General features: G+C 40.5%; 1 protein-coding gene across 2 annotated transcripts; it reads right to left on the bottom strand.

Moving 5' to 3' along the window:
• Positions 1-2610: 2610 nt before the first annotated feature.
• On the bottom strand, positions 2611-16265 carry Mfap5 (microfibril associated protein 5). 2 transcript variants are annotated; one of them, XM_020181548.2, is made up of 10 exons: positions 16062-16253; positions 15314-15373; positions 14333-14368; positions 11020-11055; positions 10644-10676; positions 10158-10193; positions 7670-7699; positions 6773-6860; positions 6189-6262; positions 2611-4965 (listed from the first exon to the last, which is right to left on the bottom strand). In XM_020181548.2, exons 2-10 carry the CDS (start codon positions 15369-15371, stop codon positions 4853-4855), a joined length of 504 nt encoding a protein of 167 aa, XP_020037137.1. In that variant the 5' UTR covers positions 15372-15373; positions 16062-16253; the 3' UTR covers positions 2611-4852. The 2 variants fall into 2 exon arrangements, with proteins under 2 accessions (XP_020037137.1, XP_073932215.1); XM_074076114.1 differs by lacking the exon at positions 7670-7699 and having other exon boundaries at positions 16062-16265.
• Positions 16266-17599: the final 1334 nt, after the last annotated feature.

The following is a 17599-nucleotide window of genomic DNA, read 5'->3' as shown; positions in this document are numbered from 1 at the left end:
CACTCAATAAAAAGATCCTGCTTTTTTTTTTATGGTACTGGAACTCAGGACCTTCACCTTGAACCACTATGCCAGCCCTTTTAGTGGTAGATATTTTCAGAATAGGGTCTCTCAAACTACTTCCCCAGTGCTGTGATCTTCCTGATCTCTGCCTCCTGAGTAGCTAGGATTACAAGTGTGAGCCAATGGAGCCCAGCAAAAATCCTAATATTTATTAAAATTCACCTATTACTTTTTGTGTGTGGGGGAAGCAAATCTCATATAAATTTATGAGATCATCAATCCCTGTGCATTGTTATATAAATTTAACAGCTATCTAGTACAGATGTATGGCCAGGTAACACACAGAAGAAAGAAAAAAGAGGAAAGAGGTAAGTATAGAGACAGGCAAATAACTGCAGGATCTAGGGGTTAGAAAAAAAAAAAAACAAACTAGAACCTTACTCAGGGCGATTGGACAAATTGAGGAAAAAAGCACAAAACCATTATCAGTTACTTGTTTATAAAAAACCAAAAACCAAAAACGTGAGGGTTTGAGGTAAAGCAAGTCTCACTTTTTTTTTTTTTTTTAAACAGGAAGCTTTGGGCTCTATGTGTCTATTTATATAAACAACGTTTGCTTTTTCCGTCTTGGTTTCTGCCCAGAAGTTGTTGTCTGAGTGCTACTTTTGGCTGTGCTTGACTGCTTTTTTAAAAAGAAAGGTAGAAAGAAAGAAAGGGAAAAGAAAAAAAATCAGACCTATGGCTACCTGTTCCTGTAGAGAACCTTAACATGTCACTTTCCCTGATGTCTGGTTAGTGAAAATGCTAAAAGCTACAAGGACATCATTTTTTTTTTTAATCAAAGGGTTGGTTTTAAAATAAAATAAATAAATAAAAATAAATTTCTGCAGTACTGGGGTTTGAACCCAGGCACGCTCTCTACCGCTTGAGCCACACTGCCAGCAAAGGGTTGCATTTTAACCAAAGCTTCCTTTGAGCTGACAAAATCTCAAGGAAGGTCCTGCCTCGCCCCACTGTGCTCCTGATGTCCGTCATTTCAATCCAAGTTTCCAGCTCTCTCAGGACCCAGTTCACTCTGCTTTCCAAATTGCCTTTGAATGTGAAATTTGAGAATTCCATCTGCCTGCCCCCTGCATTCCCCACCCTGGTGTCCTTCTGTCACTGCCTCCCATCTCATGTTCTCCTTGTCTGCTATGCATCCATCTTTGCATCCATTTCTTTCAGACTTCATTCTTCTTCCACTGTGACAGCTGCTTCAGTACAAAAGGAAGAGGAACCTTAAGGTTCACAAGTTGTTTGTGCTTTCTGACCAGATGTACAGTATTTGGTTAACATCCAACTTTTGCCACAAACACCTTGAAGCAGAGTGGGTTGGAGCTTGTGGCTAGCAACATTCACTGCTTGATGTCATCAGAAGTAAGACTCAGAGGTGGGGAAGCCAGCTGGGGTTTGCCCCATCTGCTTGTGACTCAAAAGAATACTAAGAGAAAGTGTGCATGGAACTCTACTGAGTAGCGCGCACACTTGCATTTTCAGAATTTGTTCATTCCAGGAGAAAGGAGAATTTTCTTGAATCACAATCATGAAATATGGGAAAAGTTAGACTCAGAGTAGGATCAATTCAATTCAATTCAGGAAGAGAAAGTAAAGTGAATTTGTGGGTAGGCAGATGAGGCTGCTGTCTATTCTGGGCATCAGAAAGTATTCAATCTTGGGCTGGAGACATGGATTAAGTGGTAGAGCACCTGCCTAGCAAACATGAGGGCCTGAGTTCAAAACCCAGTACCACCCCCCAAAAAAACCAAAAATATTCAATCCCTAATGAGTATTTTTACCAAATCCTTACATTCCTCATTAAAGATTCACAATTTTGGTTTAAAAAATTGCTTTTTGTTAAAATATAAGCAGCAGGAGTGTATAGCTCCGTGGTAGAATGCCACTTGCTTAGCATGTGTGAGGCTCTGGATTCCATCTCCAGCACCACAAGAAAAAAAAAAGGTGCATGGAGAACATTAGAACACCGAGCAATGGCAAAACACAGGAATTTGATCATGCAAAAGAGAAGTGAGAGTAAAACTCACTAGCAAACTGAATGCTGGTGGCTCACACTTACAACCCTAGCTACTTGAGAGACAGAGATTGGAGGATCGTGGTTCGAAGTCAGCCCCAGGCAAATAGTTCTCAAGACCCTATCTTGAAAGAACCCATCACATTAAAGGGCTGATGGAGTGGCTCAAGTGGTAGAGTGCACTGAGTTCAAACCCCAGAATTTTGGAAAACCAACGGTAAAGCAGTAGAGTGAAGGACAGCATAGAGAAGAGCAGGACCAACCAATATTGGTACTCAGTTTTCAAAGTGGGATAAAAGAGCGTTAATTCAGGTCTATTTTTGTTTAATGAAAAAGAAAAAGCAATAATCCAGTCAAAAGCTACTTAATTCTGAGAAAGCATTTTAAACTGCTTAATTTCCAACAGATACAATGTGAGGACTCAAGTGCCGCCTGGCAAGAAAGTCACTTCTGTGTAATGAGAGGGTCACGTTCACGAAGAGATCTTTTTAAATTGTTATTTTTCCCAGCTTCAAGGCACAAAATGACTTTTCACAGTCTTCTAAGGTAAAAAATTAGGTATGGATACTTTTATTATTATTATTGCAATCCTACAAATTTATGGAATATAATGTGATAATTTGATACATCTACCTAGTTTGCCATGGTCATATCAGAGTAGTTAGCATTTCCCTTTCTTGAACAATAAAGAACATAATACTTATACATATTTGTGAGTGATATTTCAATACACATATACAACAAGCACTGATCGAATCAAGGCAATTAGCATTTCCATCTCTTGTCATTACTTTGGGTTTGAAGCCTTACAGAGAGATTCTTAAGATGACTCCTAGAAACACTGTGCCTTCGGGGTTTCTCTGTCGTGGCTGCAATATGCATTTAAACATGAGTGATTTTAATTCTAGAGACTATGGTGCAGTGGAGAGTACATGCTCTGAGGCTTTTCCTAGTGTTTCTCTTTAATCAACTGTGTGAATTCCATTAAGTTAAATGGTTTCTTAACAGCAAGACTCCAACCCTCATTTGGCTAGTTTTTCCAGCAGTATGAAAAGAATACAGCTCCTGTTGTCACATGTAACTTGCTGTCACCTGGTTCTTGTTAGAATCTCATTGGCTCTTACAGGAAGTTATTGGTTTAGTCAGATAGAAGGGTTCATAATATATTAATTTGTCACTTAATAATATAGAATTTGGGGGCTGGAGATGTACTCAGTGATAGAGCTTGTGCTTAGTGGGCACCAGACCCTGGGTCCTGATCCTAGCACTATCAAGAAAAAAAAAAAAAAGAAATTTGTTCCATCACCATTGTGGTCTACTGACATCTAGGATAAAGCAGACATGCTTATTGTGAAAACATCTAGGCCCCAAGAAATATAAACAATGCATTTAAAAAATCCAGAGAATTATAGAATTAAAACCTTTGAATTAACAGAAATTTAGCTTTCTTAATTAAAGGTGAGGAAATTAAACTAGAACCTAATGAAGGAAAAGGACTTATCTGAGGATGCATAGTTACTGCTAGCCCCAGTACATGGGTTGTTGCATGTGGTGCTTCCTTTACTCCTTCATTTTAGACATTAGGGAAGCTTTCCAACTGTCTGTTAAAACTCATACCTGCATGTCCCAAATGAGAATATTCTTGAAACAATTTGCAAAATATAAGCTCTACTTGGGCATGTCCTAAGTAGCAACAACTCTAAGAAACTCAGACCAATGGTATAGTTTCACAATAAGTTGTCTAATTTGCTTTGTGGAGGTGAGCTAGCCCCAGTACTACCATATATGGGTAAGTATATGAGAGTTACTTTCCAGCCCTACTTCCTGATTGGACAATTGCATGAAAATTTGTATAGAGAATTGAGTCCAACTTCTATACCTGACATAGTCCTTTCTCTTTAGCCCCAGACTCTAAGCTTAGCAGAGGACATTATGTATTGCTAGTAGGATTGTATAATTTTTGGCTCTGTTGTTGAATCTTCTAGGACTACAAAAATTTCCATGACCCTCTTGTCAAGAAGATCTGTCAGACCAGGTGTGGTGATTCACTCTTGTAGTCCCAGCACTTAGAAGACTGAGGCAGGAGGACCTCAAGTTTGCGGCCAGCCCAGGCCACCTCAGTGAGACCCTGTCTCTCAATGCATCCCCCACCCCATCCAAAAAAAGAAGACCTGCCAGGCAAATTTTAGGATAATTCAAGCAAAATAAAATGAGTACAGAGGAATATGTAAATGATGTGAGTTAATGTAGGAAACTCTTGGAAGGAAAATAAATGTAGCTCTACAGCTAGCCTAAATAGAGGAGATAGCACCTTCTACCCTAAGATATACCTTTATCGGATTTAATAATTATGATTATTAACCTAGGGGATGGGGTTGTAGCTCAGTGATAGAGCACTTGCCTAGCAGGCATAAGGCCCTGGGTTCCATCCTTAGCACCGGAAAAGAGAGAGAGAGAGAGAGAGAGAGAGAGAGAGAGAGATTAACCTAAAGTTTATTCTCTCTCCAAATTTTTGTATGTAAGTCACATGGTCATTTATCCACTATGCCTATGATATTGGAAAGCAGCAAAACCATGCAATAATATAGACTTTGTATTTTAAGTACTAAAAAATGAAATAAATGTTAGAAGTTTCCATGAAATTATAAGGAGAAGGGGCAACAGCTGGACATTGCAGAGGAATTGGTTTAAGACATATTCATGTCTATGAAGAGCTGATAGTTGGAGAAGGAGGATCTCTGCCTTCTTCCTACCCACACATTCTTCCCTCTTCCTTGATGATCACAGACCATTGAGTCTCTGCAAATTCGCATCTTCACATGGAGGAAGTCGGAAGTAGTTGGAGCGACGGAGTCGCCTTGGGGGCAGACCCGCCATCTGTCGGCAAAGTTCATCTAGAGAAGAAGCAGAGTATGATGGGAATAAAAAGCAGGAAAACAGGAGGACTCTGGTTTTAAGGGAAAGAGAAGACTTTATATCTGTAGTAAAAACTCTGAGGAGAAAATGATCTGGTTTAAAACCTCAGCCATGGCACTTACTAGTTATTTGCCACTTACTAGAAAGTAACCTAACTTTTATCTCTGTAAAGTAGCATTAAAATAACTACCTCGATGTACATTTGTGAGTCTTAAAATGAAATAATGTATGCAAAGTACCTAGCATGAATGGCCAGAAAATGTTAGTTTCTTCTAGATACCCGACTCCCAGTTCTTCTACTCATGGACCTATTACATAGAAAAATGAAGTCCAACCATTCCATCTGCATTTAGGTGTTTATTTTGTACAACTAGCTAATTGCAGTAAATCCCCTGAGATACTTGCTAGAGTCCCAAGTACTCATCCTCAATGTCAAGGTGCTTCCCTTGCAGGTGGCTTGCCCAAAGACAATGGGGGCAGGCAGCAAGTTTCCTTCTGCGAAGTTAACTACAGCTCTTACTCAGGCACTCATTGCAAAGCAGGCTGCTGAGTCAGAAGTGGCTGTATCTGTGGTGGTGTCACTAACCACAGCCATCATTTGGGGCTGTCCAGGGGGAAGGTGAGAAGCGTGTTTGTTCCCACCATGCATGGTCTGTAGCCATACATTTTGGGCCCTTTGTAGAGTTATTCTTATAATACTTTTCTACCTTCTTCCACCTCTACCAGCAATGTAAATTGTTCCTGGAATTGGCGAACTGTTTATAATGTAGCTAAATGTCCCATCTATTTTTTATGGACTTTATCCAAACCTTACTGTCTCCAAATGAGTGTGTGTTCACGTGTGTGTGTGCTTTCTTTGCAGAGCTATGAACATGGCTGATAAGCCACATGGTTGTGGAGTCTATTATCTGTCTTGGCTCACCTGCTCTTTTCCTTAGAATTCTACTCTTAAGCTTCAGAAAGCTCCCTACTTAGGAGAAGTTGGGGGACTGTGATCTAGTTTGGAAAGGGATCTAGGAGTACTTTTGTTAGGGTCATGATTGTATATTGCTGCTTTACTTAGATTGGGGAAACTTTCAGCAGGAGCTGATAGAAGCTAAGGCAGTACCTAGACCCCGCCTCCAAAACCAGACCTTGGATCCACGAGCATCGTGACTCTGTCTACCTCTGTCATAACTGTCCTTCCCAGACATCAGCTTACCTTTCATAACTTCATGTTCCTTACAGACAAGACGGGAGCAGATCTCATTGTTGATGATGTACATGCGTCGTAAACTGCCACAGTCCCAATGTCATGGTGAAGGAAGGAAAGAGAAAAAAGTCTTGAGAGGGAGGACTAGTGAAGGTCATGGATGTCTCTTCAACTGTTGTATTCTCCACTCCCCGACCCCCTCTCTCCTCCCCTGTCTGGATTTGCATAAGGATTTCATGTATTAATTACTCTTCTTAGTGGCACTTGAGACATTCCACCTAGAGTCAACCCTAATACTCCCAGTATTTTCAGCCTTCAGAGCTGGGTCTTTCATAATACACCAGTGTTTCCCTCGTGACCCATCTTCCTCCAACTCTCATCTTTACTTACTTTTTGGCATCTACTGGTCTGTTCTCAGTATTCCTCAACACAGACCCCTGATGCTAGGCAGCACCTACAGGAGTAGCTAAGAGTTATGCTAAAAACTTCTGCCCCATCAAAGATTGCAATTCCATAGTGAGTGCTCACTAAATAGTTGCTGATTCAAAAACACTACCAGGGGAGGTGCTCTGTGGACATTGTGCATCCCGTACCTGGTGAAGCAGATCTGATGGACGCATTGCTTGACTGGCCGATGCACAGAGTACAGTCTTGTGCAAGCAAATTTTTCATCCCGGCATTCTGAAGAAGACCAACACAAAAAGCAGGGAGGTCTAAATGGGAGCATCATAAACATAGGATTACAGGGTACAAGGCTGGGGAAAGGAGATAGAATGGGGAAAAACAGAGTGGTCTCTACAAAGGCTAGATCATTGCAAGTTGGGGCATGCTCTTCCTGCTTACTAAAAGCATAGCAAGAGGAAATTGACTCAAATGAAAGTTAGGTGCTTCCCTACCTGGAAGCAGAAGTAGATAAAATAATCTCTGAGAACTCTTCTAGGAAAAAGAAAGTCTTTCTAGGACTATCTGGGTGACAATAGTAAATATTAAACTGAAATGCTGATAAGCTCATTCTGAAGAATGAAAATGTCTCTACTTCAGCTGCAGATCAGAATTTCCAGGACATTAGGTAAAGCAATTCTAGCCATGACGTCTATGGTAATATGGAGTTCTTGCAGTCAAGTTGATTTTATTTCCCCACCCATTAATCACTAAATAAAGTCCTAAAGTACTTCAGGGAAAGGGTGGTTTGGAGACCATTCAATAGTGGTTGTCTCATCCTTTCCTTGTGACTCATTAAAAACAAACAAACAAAAAATTGGGTGAGAGGAATAAAGAGCACTTTTTGACATAGAAATGGAAATAAACTAGGGAATGTACCACCAAGGAACAAGGAGGTAAAGAATCCATAGGAAGAAAAACCTTAAGAAAAAGGCATGCAAGGGCTGGCAGAGTGGCTCAAGTGGTAGAGCACCTGCCTAGCAAGCAGGAGGCCCTGAGTTCAAAACCTGGTGCCACAAAAAAAAAAGACATGGAAGAAGTAATCATACCTGCTGTGGCGTTTTTATCATTGGATGAGACTGGAAAGCAGAAATTTTATTCAGTTATTACCAATTCTAGAAGTTACCACTTCTGTGACTGTCAAGTTGCCTCACTTGGGACCTAGTTAATGTACTCCTAAATAGGTTATTGACAGATGAATTAATAACTCTTTTAGCAACCCCTATTGGGCTGAGTTGATCCACACAACTGAAGAGACTGGGAATTAAGGTGAGATTTTTGTCTTTCACCTTTCTCTCTTGCAAAGTTGAGGAATTCATTGTATTGATAAAAAGCAAAAAAGAATTTTTTACGTTTTTTAGAGGCAGGGTCTCACTATGTTACCCAAGCTGTCTTTGAGCCCCTGGGCTCAAGCAATCATCCTGCTTCAGCATTGCAAGTAGCTGGGACTATAAGCATCACTGTCACACTCAGCAAAAGAAGCAATATTAGTAGGAACATGAGGCAAAGAGTCTTATGCCCAGAAGAGTTTCATTCTAGATTTAAGGAGAAAACACATTATTGTTCTATAGGAGCTTCTCCTCACAAAGTTTCTTCTTTTTAGATTAGATACATCATCACAGGTTCTTTGATGAGAGTTGGTGAGTAAAGAATACCAAGGGTTAGATAGGCATGGTGGTGCATGCCTATAATCCCAGTTCCAAGCCAACCTGTGCTACATAGTGAGACCCTGTCTCAAAAAAACAGACCAGCCAGGTGCTGGTGGCTCATGCTACAATCCTATCTACTTGGGAGACAGAGATCAGGAGGATTGTGGTTTAAAGCCAGTCCAGGGCAGATAGTTTGAAAGACCCTATCTTGGAAATACTCGACACAAAAAAGGCTGGTGGAGTGGCTCAAGTACTAGAGCACCTTCCTAGCAAGTGTGAGGCCCTGAGTGCAAGCCCCAGTACTGCCAAAAAAAAGAAAAAAAAGAAATGCAGACCAAAACAAACAAACAAAATAACAGACAAACCTGAAGTTTAATTTGAGCTTAGTTTGCAGAATGGAGAACTGGCCAAGGAATTATATAACGTTGGGAAAATACTTTCAGGGGAGTTATCTGGGAAAATGTCATTGGAAGAGTTGCTGAAGGGAGACTAGGAAGTATGCTAGCTGAGTTCACCTACCCCATGGTTTCATGTCAGGTCCCTGTGCTGATAACTCCCAAAACGATGTTTCTAGCCAGGATCTTGCTCCTGAACTCCAGCTCTATAGTTCCAACTGCCATTTTACTCAATGGTCATTAAGTTTTCCAAAGACCCCTTAAATCCAATATATCTCAAACTGACTTAATTTCCTTTACCAATTTGAGTTGTTCTTCAGTGAATGGTCCCACCATCTACCACATAGCCACAGCTAGGAAACCAGCCATTGTCTTAACAATTCCTCTTTCTACAACCTCACATTTAACTTTCATTACCTCTACCTTGGTTTAAGACATCATCTTTTTGGGGGAACTACTGCCATAGCATCTTTTCTGGTTGTCTCAGTTCTAGACTGACATGGTCAAATCAATTTTCCACACTGTGCTGGAGGTAGGGCAAAGGGAGTGGGAATGGAGTGGATCTTTCCTTTGCACAAAACTGATCAAACCTTCCCCTATGAAAACCCCTCTCTGACTGGTCTTCATTTCCATCCTAAGCCTTTTACCCATATTGTTTTCTTTCTTTCTTTTTTTCCCGAAAATACTGGGGTTTGAACTCAGGGCCTCATGTTTGCTGGGCAGGTGTTCTACCACTTGAGCCAGGCCCTCCAGCCCCCATTCTTTTTTTTTGCCTAAAAGTTATTCCCCTTCTATTCACTTGATTGACTTGTCTTTCAGGAAGCAGCTAAGTCAACGTAGCCTGCAGAAAAGCCTTTCCTAACCCCCAATACTGAATATTGTCATGGACTCCTTCTGTTCTCCATACCTTCTTTTTGCTCACCTGATTATTGCATGTCATGGAACCAAACAAAAGCATCTGTTAGACAAAAGATGCCTAGCAGTAAGAATTCAGGTTCATACAACATTACATCCCTGGTACTTAGTAGCAGCTTTCAAAAACTAGGTTTTTGAAAGGCCCTGGGTTAGATCCTCAGCCACCCTCCAACCCACAAAATCTAGCTTCTGTCTCCTTTTTACTTCCTGCCACTTGAATTTTGCTATCAGGTCTTTGCCAATGTTGTTCCTTTGGCTGGAGTACCTGTCCTCTCCTTGACCAGCCCTTTCCTTTATCTTCCTAAACATTTGTTTATATATTTGTCTTGCCTTTACCCACCAAGTCTTTGAACATTGAAAGATCACATCTTGATATTTTATATATTAAACACCTAACAGCTTCCTGCATGGTAGGGGTTTCAAAGATATAATTAATTTAAATTGAAATGCTGGACGAATGTGCGACCTAAATTGTAATTCCGTTTAGGATGCTTCAGCAGCTGGACTGCCTTCCATACAGGCTCTGTGGAAAGTCTGGATTGGCCCTCATGGCCCTGGAATCCCAGATCTGAACTCACCCAGGTCATCTGTGGAAGGCTCGATATCAGCCAGAACTGAAAAGGCACAAAACAGCAGGTGTGAGGATGCTTTTGAATTCCCAGGGGAAAAACAGAGTAGGACAAGTGAGCATGGAGATATCATGGCAAGGTCAAGACTGTGGCTGTGTTTGTGTATTATGTTCAAGGAAATAGAATTCACTGAAGTTAATCAGGAATCTTTTTTGAAAAAATATCGATCCTATGGATATTAAGCTAATTTTTGGAAGTTTTTATTACCCATGCTTTATTTTAGCTATTTTTAAAATTTTAGCTATTAATCCACTTTGTTCCCTCTTTTTTTGAGGACTAGAAGGTCTCTCTTTCCTTTTATCTCACAGTCTCTGAATAACATTCTCATAATTCCTTTATTCAGAGCTAAAAAACATAGGATTAATTCAGGAGCTGGAACAAATATTGTGATATTAAAAAGGCAGGCCATTTTAAAAGAACTTTGGCAGAATTTACCTGTTTCATCTGTAGAAGGCTCATTCACTAGATCTGCAAAGAAACAAAACATGGAATGAAAAAGGCAGGTAGGAAAAGTAGCTAAAGGGAGAAGGATAAGCGGATGATGACTGAAAGGGAGACAAGAAGGACTGAAAGGAAGGTCTGTGGACTTAGGAAAATATAAGGAGCTATTACAGAAAGACATGGAAGGAATAAGACCAGTGTGTTTGCAGTGACAGTGGCATCTAAGATGGGCAAGAGAGCTGACAGTGCCCAGCAACCCTTTTCCAGCTCTCCTTCCTTCCCTTCCTTCCTTCCTTCCTGGCAAGTATCATCCTCAATCCTTCTATCTCCAGTATGACTTCAAATAAATGAACAAAAAAGAGTGACTTACTGGGATCTTCTGTGAATGTTTCTTGAGTCACATCATCTAAAAAAAAAATCAGAAAACAATTTCTGACCATTCTCTGCCCCACTTCGCTCTTGTACTATCAGTAAATGAAATTGTCTAGCACATCACCCAACACATCATTAGCTACCCAAAATTGTTTTTCCCTGCCTGCCTATAATAGTTAACAATGGATTGACAATCTCTTAGCAATACTTCTTTAAAATGAAAGTTATCTATGCCATCAAAGACATTCTGAATTTTTTTTTGAAATAGAGTCTCTATATGTTGTTTTGGAACTCGAGATCCTTCTGCCTCAGCCTGTCAAATGCTGGGGTTATAAGTGTAAGCCACCAGGCCCAGCTGACATTGTGATTTTGACACGCACACACACGTGTGGTGTGTGTGTGTGTGTGTGTGTGTGTGTGTGTGTGTGTGTTCTGGGGATTGAATCATGTTCTCTACTACTGAGCTACAATCCCAGTCCAACATTTCACTTTCTCTTTCTTTCCTTCCTTCCTCTCTTTCTTTTCTTTCTTCCCCAGGATTTTTAAAAATTATTATTGTGTTAGGGATACAATGTGACATTTACAAAAGTTCTTACAATATATCATAGTTGAATTCTTTCCCTCCATCATTTTCCACTCCCCCTCCACACACATCTTATTTCTAAACGTATAGTAGAGTGCCTGCTTTGTGAGTGCAAAGCCCTGAGTTCAACCCCCCAGTCCCAGCCCAGTGCCAGTGGCTCACACCTGTAGTCTTAGCTACTCAGGAAGCAGAGATTAGGAGGATTACAGTTTGAAGCCAGCCCCCAGTAAATAGTTTGAGAGATCCTATCTCAAAAATACCCAACACAAAAGAAAGGGCTGGCATAGAGGCTCAAGTGGTAGAGTGCCTGCCATTCCATAAAAAGGTTTTAAGGGCATACATTTTAATTGCATGTGTTTAAGTTGTACAACATGTTGTTTTGGGGTTTTTTGGTGGTGCTGGGATTTGAACTCAGGGTTTCACCCTTGCTAGGCGGCACTCTACCACTTGAGCCAACCCTACAGCATAATGTTTTGATGTACCTATACAAAGTTACATAATTACAGAGAGTCAAATTAATATATCCATGTCCTCAGATAATTACCTTGTGTGTGTGTTATGACAAGAGCATCTGAAAGTTATTTTCTTTGCAAATAACATTTGAATACTGTATTTAGCAAGTAAGTTTGCAATTATCCTTCAATGTAGTTTATAGTTTATCCATCTTGCCCAGTAGAGGTCAGCAAATTCACATAGTTTGCTACTTCACCCCCCCCCCTTTTTTAAACTTCAGATTCTAAATGTCAGATTTAAATCCAGTGAGAATCAACACTTTTATAAAGCATGTTGGAATTATGCATAAGTGCAGGACAGGTGAAATACAAATAAGGCATTTCATAGGTGTTTCCTCTGCTTACTTCATCCTTTTTTCCCTAAATTCCAGATATGACAGATTGAAATTAATCAGATGTGACAAGTGTGTATGTGTGTGTGTGTGTGTGTGCACGAGTTGTGCCCTGGGGATGGAACGCAAGCTAGGCAAGCCCCAGCTCTGAGTCTCTATCTGTAACACTATAACCTTTCTTCTTACAATACAAGTTTTGATAAAAGAAATCACGTTTGTTCCACTTCCATAGGATATTTGAAAAATCACTGACTGCAACCATTGCAGAGACTTTGAGAGAGGGTGGAGCCCAGCCCCTCCTGTTCATTCCCTTTCGCCAGAGGCCTCACTACATTCCAGTCCAGCCACGCACAGAAAAGGAGGGAAGTCACCCGGGAACGGAGTTTGATTACACATCATGGCTGTTTCTGGGATTTCAGGCCATAGTACCATTTTCTGTGTATTTCTCAGTTTACCCAACTTTTCCTTGAACCACCATCATACAAGTGCTTCCTCTAGGATTCATGGAGTTCCTAAAAAAGAATCCTTGAGATATTGTCATCATAATGTGTATTTGTTCTGCTGGAAAAACAGATTGGTCCTTTTCTCTCTCTCTTTTTTTTCTTTGGTGGGACTGGAGTTTGAACCCAGGGTTTCATGCTTGCAAAGCAGGTACTCTACCACATGAACCACACCTCCAGTCCAAGACTGGTCCTTATCCAGCCTAGAGAAATCAATTCAGTTTTAGTTTTGCTGGTGCTAAAAATTCATCTAGCTTCAAAAAGGTTTTTATTTCTATATTTTTATCTTCTGTACCTGCAAGAAATAAGTATTATATTGGTGCCATATATACATATATAAAACTGAAATATTTTTATAAAATAATATTTAATTCTTGAAAAATACATGAGGTGCATTCTGAGAGATTTGTTTTAGTTTATCTTAGTTTATTTAAAAAATATCAGTCATGACCCATTAAGTTGATTTTATGACTCATTAATGGCTTGCAAACTACAGTACGCTATTCTTTAATTCCCATGGCTTGGGAAAAGTAAATAAATAAATTAGAATTATGTTTAATGCCTTGAGGCTGGGTGGAGTTTCCTTCATCAGACTGAAGGAATTAGACCTTTAGAAGCCAAAACATTTGGGTTCTGTCCAGTTGTGCCACAATTTCACTGTAGAACTAGGATGTCTTCATGCTCTGTGTTTGCATTTTAGTTGTCTATGGTTACATGGACAGAATAATGTTTCCTGGGGGCTGGCGGGGGAAGCTCAGTGGTAAAGGGCTTATCTAGCATGAGTGAGGTCCTGGATCCAATCCCCAGCACCCCAAAAAGTAATAAATTAATAAAATAGACTTCCCCAGACATTAAAAAAGAAAAGATTTGCAGATGTAACTCAGTGGTAGAGTACTTGCCTAGCATCTTCAATGCCCTGGGTTCAATCCCCAGTACTGAAAAGAAGAAAAAGGAAAAAAGAAGGACTAATGTTTTCTGTAAGGATTAATGGGTATTTTTTTTTTCAGTACTGGGGTTTGAACTCAGGGCCTTGTACTTGCTAAGCAAGCGCTCTACCAATTGAGCCACACCTCCAGTAATTAATGGTTTTTTTCTTGAGTGAGATGAGAGCTGTGTAGAGGAGAGTAGAAAGATGCTTCAGTCGTGGAACAGCAACAACAAAAAAGACAGGAAGTTCAAACCCCAGTCCCACCAAAAAACAAAAGAAAAGACAGAAAGGATTTATGAATGGGGTAATAGGATTATGGAAACTGGTGAAGTAGTTCCTATTTCTCACACCTTGGCAATGTATCTCTGTGTCTTAGGGCAGACTCTAACTCTTACTATTCACTTACATTATCCTGATAAGAACCCGGACAGAGACCATACCCAAGGATTCACCTACCTCCTCGTTGACCACTGACCCCTAGGTTTTTCCACTCTGTAGCAAAGGAAGAAAAGGGACGTGAGCGACTCCAGCTATGCACCCCACAACCCTTTATTAAGTGAACTGGAGCTTCATGGAGAAACGGTTGCCTGCCATAGTTGTGATTTATTCCCATATAACTCAACACAAAATTACTCAGACCACAGTGCTATGCACAATCTGATAGGAATAAAACACTCAAGAAAGACAAGTTCCGGAGAACAAAGCCTTGCTGTGCTGTGCCCTGACTTAGGGCGCCCTCTTGCTCTCACAAACCAGGAGTGGGTCCTGTCTTAGCCAGACAGCTTTTCATTAGCTATACTACTGAAAGAGGCAGAAGTATTTTCTCATTCTGTATCTAGCAGAAAGAGAAAAAAAAGTTACAGTAGAATTTCTTTAAAGTCTGAGGTTACTTTTTATGACCAATCTCGTACTTAGTTTCTGTAAAATCTGTGAAGATCATTGCTCTTTTGTATGTATTTTTCTTCCACAAATATGAATATACTTGTGTGTATACTTGTGCCATATTTGTTAGCTGTTAGTGTTAGTGTCCCTGTTGCTTTCCTTCCAGATTTAAATTTGCTCCTATTTCTCACTAGGTGTTCTCTATTTGTTTGTACATACATTTATATAATAGCTTCTTATTCGTTTAGTATTTGTTTACTTGTAATTTAAGTGTGTGACTTCCTTTTGGTCAACAGATATGTGTGTGCACATCTTACTTTCACCTTAGTTTCATCACTTTCAGGATACCTTCCTCCAGGTTTAACACAAAAAAATCTTTGACACAAAAATCTGTTCTTTCCTTCTGTTTAATAGGAGTTCTAGAGTTCAATACCAAGCATTCACCTCTCATTCCCCTTCAGTCTTGGTCCATTCTACCTTCGAACACACAGCCCCGCACACATGGTGTAGCTGAGGAGCTGACATTTTAGAGAAAAGAATCAAAGTAGGACTCACCAGAGGAGATGATGAGGGCAGCGAGAAACAGCAGCACGTTGGGGCCCGAAAGCAGCATGCCTGACGGGATTGATGGAGAAAGCAGAGTGCGATGCTCAGAGACACGCAGGTGTTTCACTCACAGGGAAAGACACCTCTGCAGCCCTATCCCTTTGTCTCCCCAGGTGCTTTCTCTGTTTTCCCTTATAACTCGAATCCTTTCTTTTCTTATCTTTCACCCAACATTTATTTCTTCCCCCAAATCTATTTTTTTTGGTCACTTGTTATAATTCTCACTTGTATTACTATTTTTTTACCAAGTCAGAAGAATTTTTTTTTTTTTTTGAGATGGGGTTGTCTATTGCCCAGGCTGATCTTAAACTCTTGGGCCCAAGTGATACTCCTACCTCATTCTCCTGATTAGCTGAGACTATAGGCACGTGCCACTGTGCCTGGCTTTTAGAGGAAGTTTTTATTGTAGTCCATACTTGATCCTACTCTGTGACCTCTTTCTCCTCTAGTACCTAATCTTCCTTTTGTTTATTTCTGTCTTTTTCATATCATCTACTCATCTTGAATTCCATGGATAACTGGAGGAGGGGGGTCTGCTCAATTATAAATTCAGTGACATTCCCCACTGCCCCTCTCTAGCCTTTAGTACACACATGCACACACACACACACACACGCACACGCAGACACACACACGCAGACACATGCATGCACACATTCCCTCTGTCTATTTACAGGTTTACAATCAAAGCACTCACTGTCTACAATGCTGTGCTCTTTCCACCGTGTCCTTTGGCTGCTGAATGTGTCTGTCCTTCTCACACTGTTTCAGTTGGGCTGGAGAAAAAGATGAACAGAGCCACGCCCTGGGAAGGACTTCAGATTTGGCCTACTCTGAAACAATGAGATGAGGGAAAGCAAGAGAGAGGGAGAGAGAGGAAGCCAAGCTGAAGGCGTAGAGGGCAGTGTTACAAGAAGGCAGGGATAAGAGGGGAGCTGGGAATTTGCAGTCACTCACACCCTCATTCCAAAGGTTATGACCACACTGGTGAGAAAGCTTGCTGCTCCCTGGAAGGACTGGCCCCAGCTCATGTCTGCCTTTCTGCCATCATCCCCCTACCCTCCTTCTCTGGCCTCAGCCTTCCTTTACTCCTTGGGTTCTTGCTTACTAAATAGTTCCCTCTCATGCTTTACTGCACCTTACCAGACTCTGTTTCTATCTCTCTGGCTTTCTTCCATATCGGAATCATTTTCCATTCTCCCTGTCTTTCTTTCTTTTTTTTTTTTTTCTCCCTGTCTTTCTTCTTAAAAAATTCATCTCTACACCACCAATAAATTTCTTGGTATTCCTGTATGTATTTTTTGTTTCCATCTTTGCCTCTTTCTTGACCCACACATCAGACTCTTGTTTTCCCTCCTGGGAATATCCTATTTAGTCTCACATCCGAGCAAACACAGACTCTACGTGAGTTTTATCCAAGAGAAAGGCTGGCTGTCTTAGCCTTATAAAAAGTTGAGGCACTCAGAACTCTCTGAATCTTGTTCCAGTGTGGAAAAGCTCCATGAGAGAAGCTGCCAGCCTGATTCTGCCTTTGCTCTGGTTTTAGTTTATGCTAACTAAATCTAAGATTCTGAAAATCTTAGATTCTGGAATCTTAAGGGCAAAATGCCATAAGAAACCCAAAGAAAATTGGGGGAGAAGTTCCTTCTTCTTGCCTCATTTTCTATCAGTATTTTTCCTCAGATCATGTAATAGGTAGACAACAATCTCAGATCCAGGAATTTTAAACACTTCTTATTTGCTCTTCTTCATAGAGTTCTTAGACCACTAAAACATCCCAACTTTGGAAGGAGTAAATTTGAAGTATGGAAATTCAAGTCTGAGGAATATTTGACCTATGATGCAACACAAACATGGAAGTTTCAATTTATCAGCTAGCTTCTTTAGTCTATGTTATGAACATCCTTGATCAGCCAAATTAGAGAAAAGTGAAGGTACACAGGGAGCACATAGTATTAATAAATTGTAGACTGGAAAGAAGAAAGAGTAAATATGGAAGGAAGGAGGGAGTAAAGAAAGAGAGAAAGAAAGGGAAGGAAGGAGGGAGGGAGGGAATGAAGAGGGAAGGAGGGAAGGAGAAAGAGAGGGAAGAAGAGAAAGAATGGATGCTAGTCAGAAATAAATTATTCTTCTTAAGCACTCCTCACACCTCTGAGGGAGCTGTAGTGTTCTGTTTCTGCATCACATGGATCTGGTCAGGGCCTATAGCAAATCTGAGGACAAAACCCAGCTCTT

The sequence above is a fragment of the Castor canadensis genome, chromosome 6 (genome assembly GCF_047511655.1).
Source record: "Castor canadensis chromosome 6, mCasCan1.hap1v2, whole genome shotgun sequence".
Classification (NCBI taxonomy): Eukaryota; Metazoa; Chordata; class Mammalia; order Rodentia; family Castoridae; genus Castor; species Castor canadensis.
Note: the sequence above shows the minus strand (reverse complement) of the source record. Positions and strands in the feature narration are given on the sequence as shown.

Coding starts and splice junctions, on each gene's coding strand:
- Mfap5 (XM_020181548.2), bottom strand. CDS start 15,371: ATGCTGCTTTCGGGCCCCAACGTGCTGCTGTTTCTCGCTGCCCTCATC. Junction 6,861..7,669: donor TGATAAAAACGCCACAGCAG/GTATGATTACTT, acceptor GGTCTTCTTCAG/AATGCCGGGATGAAAAATTT. Junction 6,263..6,772: donor CATCAGATCTGCTTCACCAG/GTACGGGATGCA, acceptor GGACTGTGGCAG/TTTACGACGCATGTACATCA.